A 12,959-nucleotide genomic window follows, 5' to 3' on the forward strand; every position below is an offset into this window, starting at 1 on the left:
CCTTATGGGCTATGTGAATCCTATCTCCTGGGATTCTACCAAGCTCCAGGAAGAGAGCCTGGCAGCTGCAGATCTCTCTGCCTCCTAGACCTCATGTTCCTTCCTTTGTCACAGTGGGCAGGCTTAACCTTGCAGGCTCCTTCCCTGCTCCGCACACAACATCCTTAAGTCACTTCTTTGAGTACACACTGACTTGATACTGTCTCCCTAGGGTCCTCCTGGGAGTGGAGGTTTGAAGGGTGAGCCAGGAGACATGGGACCTCAGGTACGTGTGAACCTATCTCTGCTTTGCTCTCAGGAAGGTGACTCAGTTGCTGGTGGTGGCCCAATTGCTGATATTTCTTCATCAGAAGCAGGGAGAATTGTTACTTGCTACCATAGGACAAGCTCTTTGTGTTGTCTGTTGCTAGCCCTCACTAGGGGAGTACCTCCAAGATACCCACATGTGAGCAACTCGAACAGCAAGCCTTAGGCTAGGTTGACATGCATGGGATGAATTTTCTCTTTCCTTAGAAGTGGGGCCTGTCCTGATGCTTTGTCCTCTGGTTTCTGGCAGGGTCCTCGAGGTGTGCAAGGTCCACCCGGCCCAACAGGGAAGCCTGGAAGACGGGTAAGTGCTTGGTACTAAAACCATGAGGTGTGGGACAGCATCCATGCCCAGACCTGAGATAGACCGTCCCCTTGAGAACCCCATGGTCCCATGTCCACGTCCAAAGCTGTGTCTGAGCCACTGCTTAGGAACAAATGCTGTGTGTCCAGATGGTTTATCTGTCCCTAAAGCCATCTTCCAGACAGGTCACAGCAGGAGCTGGATCCACATTGTTGATTTTTGATAGTGGGCCTTGTCTTTGGGGACACCCCATGCCTCCTGTCCAGAAATGGCTATCTTGGCTCTGCACAGGTCTTTCTTCAGCTCACTGGTCTCTTGGGATTTCCTGTTGAGAACGCTGTCTTCTTGGATGGGTCCGTCTGGTTTCCTTAGGCACACAGCTGCTATAAGATGCCACCCTATTGAAAAGGAATGACCACACACCAGCAAGACTAGGAAAGTCTTAATTGACCTGACCTGTTCCTACAAACAGACCTCATGTGTTGCACATGGAGACCAAACATAACACTGTCCACGCAGCCTCTGTGCCTGACCAGAAACCCACGGGCAACAACCTCAACCCATGATGAGGCCTCTACAGGAGATAGGAAAGAAAAGGCCGGTGTGCCTCGAGAGTGAGCAGGGGTTTGGCAGGTTTCTGTCCTCTTGTTCCTCTTCCCATGGTGACTATAGCCTTTATAGCAGACTCTTAAAGTCTCGGCTTGGGACCTTCAGTCCCATGGCAATCAACTGGGCACCCTGGGTTTGCCCTCGAATGTTTTCCATGACAGGGAAGCAAGTGTGAGAGTGGACAAAGATGGGTGGCCAGCTGTCCACACAGTGCAGACCCTGCCTCTAGGTGGATGTATTGTCTGAGTGAGATACACACCCTCTGGACCGGTCTCATACTTGCTTAGGTAGACTGAGAGAGGCCTTTATCTCTGCCATGCATCTTTGGTCTTTAATTTTCTTCCCAGCGTTAGCAAAGGACTGAGAGTCTCCATGCTGTCAGCAGCATGTCACTGGAGCCAGAAAAGCAAGCTCTCTGCACCAGATCTTCCAAATCCATCATCCTTTACAAGCCTAGGTCAGGCAGCATCAGGGAGACCAACACTACACTCTTATTTGCCAGTGGTGTGGCATAGCCTTGGGGATGTTGGATCTGGGTCTCCTGTCCAGTGTGGTGATAGCGGACAATCACCCTTGACTGGAATGCTTTCCGTGGTCCTCTCTCTCTCTCCTCTGCTTGTTTTACTGGGAAGCTGCTCCCAAAGGATGTGGTGGGCTGCCTTTTCTCCCATTTGAACTGCGTGTCTCCTCTGTTCCAGGGCCGTGCTGGGAGTGATGGTGCCAGAGGCATGCCTGGACAAACAGGCCCCAAGGTAGGCTGTCACCCACACCCATACATCCACCACAATCCCTGATGTCACGTTGATGACATAACCATCATGTTTGATGAGTGTGCCTGCAGGGGGCGCTTACTCATTCTGATGAGCCCCCTCTGGTATGTGTTGAGATGATGGATTTGACAGGTGACTTGCACAGGTGAGATTCAGTCTCCTTAAAGGGGCAGGTGCCCTTGTTCATGTGGGCACTGAATGCAGCGGGGTAGATCCAGGGAGAACCCATTGGGAGTGTGCAAGTAAGCAGGCCACACCCTTGGTGCTTGGGTGGCCAGACGATCTCAGGGCTACGGGACGAGAGTTTTCCTGCCCTGCCTTGGAAAGTCAGGACTCAGGCCTTGTGGGAGTGAGAAGACATAATCTGTGTGTGAACAGGGGGCTTCCATGCATGCATAGAACTCATATAGACATGTGACAGCTGTTTTCCCCCTGGCGTTGTGGATCCTGGGTTCATCCCTCTTCCCACGACCCGGTATGAACTCTCTCCCACATGCCTTAGTCACCAGGAACTGTCACCGTTCAGTACATCTGTGCTGGGTCCCCTCGTTCCATAGTCTCACTTCCTGCGACTCCCAAGTCAATGAACAGAGAAGGCTGGGGATGATAGGAGAATCTTACTGTTCTGTCAAGCGGTCTGTGATCTCTTAACAAAAAGTTATGAAAAGCCCCTACTCTTATTTCATCCTACCTGGGTTGAACGCCCACATGATGGGTGTTGATTCTGGGCTCCATAAGTCTGGGAGGCAGGAGCCAGGGTCCCTGCAGGTAACGATGTTGGGGTCTCCATCAGTGAGTGTGAACACTGGTGTGTGACAGTCCTCAGGACATGAAGCTGCAGCCATCAGGTCCATGAGGATGTCCCTGCAGGGGGAGACTCAGCAAATGAACCCATGCTGACTTTACAGAAGCCACTGATTAACTGTGTGTACGTTCCCAAGGATGCCCAGGCCTTTGCCTTGGGGACAACACTGCTCCTCCCTTCCTAACCTCTGCTTTGCTTGGGGAGAGGAGGTAGCATATACAGACTCCAGAGTGGCCTGAGGCAGGAGGGCTGTGCAGGGCCATGAGAGGGCCCTGGGTCCAGGGGGCTGAGTTAAGGATAGCACTAGGCCCTACTGGGTGTGGGTTGTTTGATGTGGCTCTCTTGTCCTTGCAGGGTGACCGTGGCTTTGATGGTCTGGCTGGGTTGCCGGGAGAGAAAGGCCATAGAGTGAGTATTTGCTGTGGGATTTGGGGAGGGTCTTTTCCTTCCGACAGTCTCAGCTTCCTGAAGTGGGGCCAGGTTCCTCTACTTGACAGTGTCTCTGTGTGAAGTGCTCTGGGGCTCCTAGAATTGAAGCCCTTGAATAGAATCTCTTGATGGAGATCTAGTCAGGAGAAGTTGGATTTCCTACCCGAGCTTACGAGCATGCCAGCAAGCACCTCACCCCAGGGTGTCACAGGGGACAGAGAAGTGAGGGAAACATGTGCTAGAACTTGTTTTAGAATTTTCTAGAAGCCACTTCTAGAAGGCTTCACATTCGTGAGAAATCCAAGCAGTAAGCTTAGAGTCAGGGCACCGAGGCTGTGGCCCCAGGAACGCTGCTAAGGACGGCTGGGGTTGGACCACCTTGGTACCTGACTGCCTTTCTCACCTCTAGCTGGGAGTGGTTCCTCTCTTGCCTGCTTTACCTTAAAATGGGTTTATTTGTCAAGTTTATAATTTTGGAGACATCCAGGCACACATGTATGTGTGTATACACGTGTACACATATACCTTCGCAGGCATGCACACAAGGGCACAAGGACATATATTCATCCATACACATATAAATGTATACACATTCATGGCCACACATGTGCATACACATATACACATATTCACAGGCATGCGTGTGTATGCACAGAGATATGTAGGCATATATAACAAGCATAATCACTTAGGATTCAGATACATGTGCACACATTCATAAGCACATACACATACAGGTACACACAGACATAGGGTCATAGACACCATGTGCTCACACACATACACACACACACAGGAGCACACGTGTATGCAAACTGATACACATGGGCACAGACTTTCATACTTACCCAGTCACATACAGACATGAGCATACATGCATGTATAATACCTGCAGGTAATACACACACACACACACACACACACACACACACACACACACACACACACGAAACAATACAATCATGCCTAAATGCGGACAAAAACATATGCACATACAGGAACATGGGCATAAAGTATGCAGATATGGGTCTTACAGTGAAAAAAATCTGTGCTCTGTATACGCTGAATAGTGTCGGCTAGAACTCACCACAGCTGTCACTTCTATTCTCTCGTAATTACACGAAAACAAGCTCACAGTCACCAGTGGTGGGGTGGTTGGGAGGGTACACATTGAGCGCCTGCTACAGGCGAGACTGGGAATTGCAGGTTTGCCTGAAGTGAAATCAGCCCTGACCCTCAGGGATTCTTGGTCTAGGGTGATCCTTTCTGTGGTGCCCTCCCTCACACTGAATGCCCACTGTGCCTGCCTGTCTGTGGTTCCAAAGAAGCCTGCTAGGTGCTCAGTCTGGTGATTCTGCCATGGGCAAGGTATCCAGATGGGACTTGAGTGTAAGGCTCTTGGCTAGCCACTAGACTGAGCACTCAGCATATGCCCTCCTCCCAGGGGAACTAGCCTGCAAGACCGAGGGTATTCAGGGTTAGAATTAAGAGGACAAAAAAAAAAAAAAAAGGGTTGGGACAGTTGTGGAGAATCTGCTCTGCAGTGGTTAACATTGATCCTGGTTGATTTGCTAGGGTGACCCTGGTCCTTCTGGCCCGCCGGGACTCCCAGGAGATGATGGAGAAAGGGTACGTATCTCTCAGCATCCTCTCTCTGAGTTTACACTGGAAAACTCTGAGTGCAGGCCCGGCAGGGTCCATGGGGGTGCCGGGAAAAGAAAGAATACGTGTTGGCCTAGGCAGGTGACTGTGTGCTTCTGAGATTGAAGCAAGGCGCAGGCATTCATTTTACTTTATCCTTCTTGCCGATGAGGGTCAAACTGTCATGGGTCTCAGGAAGGAAGCCTCTAACTACAGGAGGCAGGTGTCCCGGATCCCGTGGATGGAGATGCCAGGGGCTTAATGAGCTCAGCGGCTCTGCTGATCTCATCTAAATGAGGTGTCAGGTGGAGAAGCAAGGGCTCGGGGAGGGCAGCGGATGGAGGGATGAGGGAAGTCACTGGTGAAGTAACTGAATATAGGAATAGAGGGGGAAGGGAAGGGCTGCAGTCGGGCTTCTTAGCCTGGGCCTCTGTGCCCAGAGGACTCCTCAGGGTCCATTCCCAGTATCCTCAGCAGCTGGAGGCTGAGCTCACAGGCCACAACATACATGTGCATGACAGAGAATGCATGATAGGATTAAGGGGCTCCTTGCACTGTTGTTGGGAGCTCACAAATCCCAGGAAAGTAGGAGAGAGTGCCATCCTCTCTGGATTTTGGATTTTGTCAGGGAAGTTTCCCTATCTGGACCTTGGCCTAATTAGCTGCAAGCCAAGGAAGGAGAGGGGTGCTTTTCGATGCCCTACCCTCCTGATTCATGGTGGGTTTCATATGCATGCATTTGTGTGCACCTGTATACCTTTGTATACATATGTGCACTCACAGCATGTGCATACATGTTCACTACTGTGTATGCAAAAGTGTGCTCCTAGGTGTGTGCATGTATGTACATGTGTGTGCATATATGTGTGCATATGCATATTATATGTTATTGAACGTAGGCACACATGTGCATGTATGCCGGCAGGTGGTATGTGAGCATACATGTCTTTGTATTTGAGGAAGGCAGGAGAGCCGGGTGGTAGGAGGCAGCATCCTGGCTAGCAGCCCCAGGTGTGACCCAGCGAATCAGCAGCCATCCCATCTGGAGTCAGGGAGAAAAGGCTCTTCTGAGCTTGACCTGGATGGTCTGGACCCTGGCAGACCCTGAGCTAGCTGAAGCCTGTCTGGGGGCTCCTCTGCCTCTCTCCTGATGCTCTGTTTCTCAGTTTCTGTTACTAACAAGGGTGGCTAGGCTTGAACTCAGTGTCTGCCTAACTGCCCTTGCTGCAGTTGTAACTGGGAAGCAGGACCTGCTTCCAAGTCTCACTGTTCTGCGCAGCAGCTGCAGCCTTACAGCTCCAGAATTAGGACAGGGGTCTCTGCAATGGACCCTGCATTAACTGATTAGTGTATTACCTGAGGAGCAGCAGAATCCTGCCTGTGGGCTGTGTGTGTGTGTGTGGCGGGGGGATACCCAGGTCTCTGGGTACCTAGGTCTCAATGCTTATCCCTAAACATTTTTTCTTTCTCCCTAGGGTGACGATGGAGAAGTTGGGCCCAGGGGGCTGCCTGGGGAGCCTGTAAGTCACTGACCGGTGGGAGTCTGGGCCTCAGCTCCACAGTCACAAGTTGGTAGATATGGAGTAGGTTAGAGAGCTTGGTGTAGGGAAAGAGGCAAGTGACATTCGCCCAGGAAAGAAAAGAGGGAGGACACGAGGGGCTGGACAACTCTGGGGAATGTATACTGACCCTTTCTACAGGAGGAAGGTGGGCGCCGTAGAGCTGTTGCAAATGCCCCAGGGGCAGCATAACTGCAGTGGAATTATGCTGAGTGTCCATGGGCAACATGGAGGCCATTCAGAGAGTCCATGGTGGATACCCAAGTGTATCAGAGTAGACAGGAAGACACAATATAGTGGGCGTTCGGCAAGAATCATAGCAGGGACATAGTATATATAGTGGGCATCGAGGGCATTGTGATAGGTGTCCCGGGCACCATGGCAGACATCCAGTCAGCAGCCATAGTGGGTGCTGGGACAGTTGAGGAGACTGAATAGGTCCAAGTTTGCACACATCTGGCAATTGCACCCTACAGGATAGTGCCCAGCCCACTGCAGGAAAAGCTGTCTTCTACCAGCCAACATGTATTTAGGCTTAAAGCAGATTTCCACAAGGGCAAGAGGACATTAATTATCCTTCATTTACTGATGCTCAGAAACCTACCTTCGTTATCCAAGTCAGGCGGCCGTTTGTATCTGGTGAAGCTAATTGATGAGCTACGCCTTAAACACCGCACAGGGCAGAGCATGGGTTGGCGCACTCAGGTTCATTTGGGATGAAATTATACCCTCAGTGTCTGATTAGCCACTGAGGAGGATCTGTCAGCCTTGTTCTCCTTAACACACATCTAAGTGGTGCCTTCTGGGTTATCTCACAAACGTAAGACTGTTAAAATAACAAAGGAAGCATTTAAGACGCAGAGAACATGAGGCAAGGTTGGGCTTTCTTTGTTTTGTTTGTTTTTCCACCCATCTAAAAGGTTCTGTCAAAATCAAGGACAGTTGAGATCCATGTGCCTTGAGTAAAGCCTTTAATTTTCAAGGTGGACCATTCCCCTAGAGCCCCACCCACCCCACACTTCAGTTGTGCCTCAGGCTAGGCCTTCCCTGTAGGATACAGGCATTGGGCACAGCCCTTCAATTCCCAGAGGAAGGGAAGAAAGACTGTGACTCTCCCAAGTAGCTGTCCCCTAAAAAGCCTGCTGTCTTCTGAGCCTGTTCCCTACTCCCTTGAATTCTGTCATCCCAGAAATGACAACACTGTGGTGTCACCGGGGAGAGTGAAGAAATGCTCAGTGGTAAACACAGGACCCAGCAGCACACTGTAACTTCACGAGTTTTCAATGGAGAGATTTTGTGCTCACCTTCCTGAGTATCAGGGACGGGCAGAAAAGACCCCTTCCCTGAGGACATCCCTGGTGCCCAGCCAGGCCCCTCCATACCAGGAGTCCCAGTGTCCAGTAGAGAGGAAGAGGATTCTGGATTCACCAGCACAGCTCTAGTCGGGCACAGGGTACTGGGTCTGGGCTGTACAGGGCAGACGAGCAGGCCACACCTCCAGCCGGGATCCAATCCTTCCTCATCTTCTCTTCTTGCAGGGACCACGTGGTCTGCTTGGGCCAAAAGGCCCCCCTGGCCCACCTGGACCTCCTGTAAGTTCTGTCACCTCTTGGTATGTGTGTGCACACTATAGCCCCAGAAACCCTCTGGCCCAGCTAGCTACATTGAAGCCTTGGGGCCATGCTGAGCTTAGAGTGCACCGGATGTAGGTGGGAGGGGTTGGGGGGCATTCATGCTCATATGTGAGGAACCAGAAAATGCACAGGACTCAGGCAGCTGGGCTTGCTGCCCCTTTAGACTTCTCTACCCCCGTTCTGGCACTCAGCACCTGCTGTGTTGTTGTTGTTGTTACTGTTGTTTTTATGCCCTAAGTAATACCTCGGGATGCCACACTGTCCCTCTGCTTAAGAGGCCTTCCAGCATCTTTGGGGGGGGGTGGTTTTGGGAAGGAGGAAGAAGCTCATGGTTTCGACTGGGGATCTGTTTTTAGTCGGTGAGATTGGCTTTGCCCTCTTCAGCCTCTCTAGGAGATTTTTCTAGAACTCAGGGTCTGCTCATTCTGAGGGTGCTGGGGTCCAGTGCCTCTGCCTCCGCTACCTTATTGTGAAGGGTTAGTAGCCTCAGCTGTGGGTGGTGGACCATCGAGTCTGCCCTTTCCCCAGAGACTACCTTGGGCCTATGTGCAAACATGCAGAGTGGGTTTGCTTGTTGTGTGCTGAACATACCTTTTCTTTATAACTCTCCGACAGGGTGTGACGGGTATGGATGGCCAGCCTGGCCCCAAAGGAAATGTGGTGAGTCCCAGGGGTCACATGACCTGGCTTTGATGATGGCTGTGATGATGGTCAGTCCATGTCTGACTGTAGAAGTCTGCATCAGCTGGAAATTGGGGTAGAAGAGTGGGCACCTTAGCTTCTGGCCCGCGGCTTGGTGCTGCCCTCTGGTGGCAAAGCGTCATGCCAGCACCAGTCCAGCCAGGAGTCGGAGGTCAGCTCCACCAGATGAGTCTGTTAGCTCTGTATCTATTTCAAGGGCGCACATTTCTACCAATAGAGTATTGCCTGCTCAGCTCCTGTCACACTTTCTGCCTTGATGGATACCAGGGTGCTAGGTGCAAGTCCACATGCCCTTTGAATCTGCCACTGAAGGCAGGCATATCTCCTTTCCAGAAAGCTGCTCCCACAATCGACTCCTGGGGTTACGGGTGGACATTTCAGAGCAGGAGGGAAAGATGAAAATGTAGAAATGGGATTTCTCCAAAATGGTGTGTGGTTCCTAGACCTCTTCTCAGGGCCTTTGTCTCTGTTTGTAGGGTCCCCAGGGAGAGCCTGGGCCCCCAGGACAGCAGGGTAATCCTGGTGCCCAGGTAAGTGTCTCAGAAAGGTGGGTTCAGTGGGAAGATGGTGGAGGGTGAGGAGGGGCCTCTGATCAGTCCTCTCATTCCTCTGCTGGTTTTTTCTCCTAGGGTCTTCCCGGTCCCCAGGGTGCCATTGGTCCTCCAGGAGAAAAGGTAGGTGGGCCAGATGGATGTGTGAAGAGAGGCTGCCTTCTTCATGGGCCATACTTCTGTGCAGGCCTGGGAGACCGGCTGCCCTTCACTAGCAGGCTGTGCACCGTGCCTCCCAGAAGGGCCTGGAGTTCAGGCCTCTGGGAATGAAGCATAAGCCTCAGGGTAGATGTTGAATCTTTCTCATTAGTTGATCCATAGATTCATACATCCATTTGCTCGCCATCTTCGTGTAGAGGTGACAGTTTTAGCAATCCTCAAACCAGCACACACTGTTGAGTATGAAGAAGGCGCTATTTATCAGAAGATTAAATTGGGTGTCTTATTCAGTTGAGTTTTGGTAAATTTGGCACGTAGACTTCTAGTACTTACCAGGTCCTGGGACTTGCCCTTCCAACAGCATCGCAGAGCCCAGGCATGGGTTATTTCAGGAAATGTAAAATGTCTAGGTCTTGACCAGCACAAAGCTCTACAGAGATGGTTCTGAGGGCATCCAGATCCTGGGAGAGCTTATTGAAATACAACCAGACTGTAGTAGACCTGGACCTTGTTAAGAATGCCATAGGTGGTGGCTTGGTGGCCCTGTCACTGGCCTGCCATGGGAGGGAGTCTGTGGGGAACCTGAGGAAGGTGCTATGCTGGGAGCTGCCTCAGAAGGCTCCTAGGACAGCAGCATCTCAGGGGATGAGATTGAGGAAGAAGATGAGGATGGAGGTGCTCCCAAAGCAGAACTGAAAGTTCTGGTAGAGGAGGCAACTCATTGAGTTCAAAGAGAGCTGGATGCTGAGAGGAGGGACCTCAGCAGGCATCCTGAGTGACAATGTCAGAATATTTACTTTGGGGATCTATAGAGAAGGATTGGACATCCCAGGAAAGGAATAAGCGTCCAGTGTTCCCTCACAAACTGTTTTGTTTGTACTAGGGTCCTTTGGGGAAACCAGGTCTCCCAGGAATGCCCGGAGCTGATGGACCCCCGGTGAGTAGTGTCCCCCACCCTGTTCCTCTCTCTCCAGGAAGCTCATCTCCTCTCCAGAGGGGCCCTGGGAGCATGGTTGCCCAGAGCCACTGTGGATGAAGATCATGTGCTCTGGTCTCTGTGCTGAGTGATGACTGGATTCTGGACAATCTTTCATACCATGTTCCTGTCCCGGAGGGGATGTGACTACAGAGGGGGCATTACTTACTTGTTAGGGTGTGCAAATTAGTCCCCGAACTCAGCATCATGTTTGAAACTGCAAGGCGTACTGGGCTGGGCTCCAAGCCATCACACCTGTCACCGGTGGGGGAAGTGAAGGGCGGGGTGTGCCAGAGGTATTTTTAGTGTTCACACATTTGAGTTTGGGGTGGGAGAGGCTGCTGGGTGGGGGGCAATGAGTCTGCAGTGAGCACAGCTGGGAGCCAGATTAGACAGTGCCTGGAAATAGCAAGTGAAGGACAGGTCCAACCTGGGGGGTGCGAGTGGGGGGCTGTGCAGAAAAAGGGGAGCGGGGAAGAGGAAGCAGTTAGGGGTGTGTGTGTGTGTGTGTGTGTGTGTGTGTGTTTGCACGCACACACATGCCTATCAACACCTGCCATTCTGCCTGAAGATGCCCTCTGGTTTGAGAGTTTTTTTTTTAATTTTATATTTAAGTATTTTTAAAGTAAATTATTAAACTCGTCCCTCCAATTTCTCCCCTCCCCCTCTCACTTCGTGTGCTCTTTTGTGTTTAGGGAAACCCAAAGAATGTATCTCAGAAGGCAAGATGAGATACATTAATTATTTACGACAGTTTCGTTTATTATTTTAATAACACCATTAAAGTGTAAATGCAGGGGGTAGATGGGGGGGGTGCTGAGGAAATGCCTCAGGGGCATGAAGGGATTGCTGCACAAATGGGAGGACCAATGCTCAGATCTACAGACCCCCTGTAAATGCTGGGTGGTCATGGTGTACAATTCCAGCCTTGGGAAGCAGAGACGGGACTCACCACAGCAAGCTGGCTGCCAGTCTCTAGGTCTGTGCATGAGCCGGAGCAGTGACCAAGGATGACTCCTGACATCAGCCTCAAGCCTCCATGTGCTCATGCACACATGCATGTGTTTACATGTAAATATACACTATACACACATATACACATATGTACACCATACACTCACATGCAAATGTATAAAGAAAGACTAAAGTGGGATGTCTCGTGTGCTAATGTGCTAGGGTTGGTTCACTATCAGCTGCCAACTCCACTCCACACTAAGGTCACATGGGCCAGTGAATCCCAGACCCCAGATTGTCTTCGGTTGGCCTGAGCAAATAAGTGTAGTCACTCCCATTTCTGTGTGAACATCCAGGGAGTTTGGGAGCTGAGTGACTGGTATTTCCCAGTGTGCCACTTCTGTCTTTTTAATTGTCATGTATTTTGTGTTACGCATGCATGCGCACGCGCGAACACACACACACACACACACACACACACACACACACACACACGGTGTCAATGACACATTTTCTAGTAGACATGGAGGTCTGGGAACTGGCCTGTAGATGGCTTCATCCATCCCCATTGGCCATTCTTGGTCACAGGACCATAGTTCCCGAGTGTCCGGTTTCCTGTAGGTGATGCCCACAAATGGAGGTCTACTGCACAATATGTCACATAGCTCCTGCAGGGAGGAGAGAGCAGCTACACCCTTTCTGTAACCATACATGTCTCAGGCCTCCACAGACCTAGCTGGTTCTGGCCTGTAATTCCTCTCACCACCCCGAACGCCTCCTTCCCTTTAGGGTCAGGTCCCTGAGTATGGTCTCCTTTTACATCTTGTGTGTGCACCAGAACCTCCTGGCCTGGAGACTCTCTTCTCTGTTCCTGGCTTTATCAGTTACTTTTCCTACTATTGTGACAAAATACCAAACAAAAACAGCTTAAGGTAGGAGGGGCTCACGGTTTGAGGGTGTACGTCCATCAGAACAGGGAAGTCATGGCAGGCAGCTGCAGACCGGGCAGCTGGTAACATTGTATCAGCAGGAAGCAGAGAGCATGGTGCTCTGCTCGCTTTGATCTTTTCATTCAGTCCAGAACCTCAGCCCATGGGATGGTGCTCCCCACAGTTAGGAAGGGTCTTTACCTCAGTTAGCCTAATCTAGAAGCTCCCTCAAAGGCGTACCCTAGGGTTGGCTCCTAGGTGATTCCACATTCTGTCAGGGTCCAATACTGAAGCTTTAAAATGTGCAGTGGGAGAGGCCTGGTTTCTGCCTGTGCCCAAAGACAGCAGGTGGGCCAGAAAGACATGGGGGGCCCTAAACAGATCCAGCTGTCCGTGTTTGGAAGGGAGGGAAGATGAATGGCTTCCCTTACAAAAGCAGCTTACTGTTGATAAACCTTGAAGAGGTAGGCTTGTGCTGAGGCTGTTTTGCTCCAGCATTCCTTTAGTTTTGGTTGTGAAGAAAGAGTGATTGACAGGCCAGGAAGATGGCACTGTTAGGAAAGTGCTTAGCCCAGCATGCATCGAGGCTGGGCATGGCAGTGCAGGCCTGTGAAAGAGAAGACGGACAGAT

The 12,959-nt window shown here is 51.1% G+C and overlaps 1 protein-coding gene across 3 annotated transcripts in view; it reads left to right on the plus strand.

The window, feature by feature from the left end:
- Col5a1 (collagen type V alpha 1 chain) overlaps positions 1-12,959 on the plus strand; it is a 148,623-nt gene that overhangs the window by 77,096 nt on the left and 58,568 nt on the right. For all 3 annotated transcript variants that reach the window (XM_006233873.5, NM_134452.2, XM_063284748.1), the window contains exons 15-25: positions 212-265; positions 557-610; positions 1,918-1,971; positions 3,149-3,202; positions 4,799-4,852; positions 6,340-6,384; positions 7,962-8,015; positions 8,673-8,717; positions 9,236-9,289; positions 9,389-9,433; positions 10,353-10,406. In XM_006233873.5, the coding sequence (XP_006233935.1) occupies positions 212-265; positions 557-610; positions 1,918-1,971; positions 3,149-3,202; positions 4,799-4,852; positions 6,340-6,384; positions 7,962-8,015; positions 8,673-8,717; positions 9,236-9,289; positions 9,389-9,433; positions 10,353-10,406 (567 nt within the window). The remainder of the gene's footprint in view (positions 1-211; positions 266-556; positions 611-1,917; positions 1,972-3,148; positions 3,203-4,798; positions 4,853-6,339; positions 6,385-7,961; positions 8,016-8,672; positions 8,718-9,235; positions 9,290-9,388; positions 9,434-10,352; positions 10,407-12,959) is intronic.

Source organism: Rattus norvegicus, chromosome 3 (genome assembly GCF_036323735.1).
Source record: "Rattus norvegicus strain BN/NHsdMcwi chromosome 3, GRCr8, whole genome shotgun sequence".
NCBI lineage: Eukaryota > Metazoa > Chordata > Mammalia > Rodentia > Muridae > Rattus > Rattus norvegicus.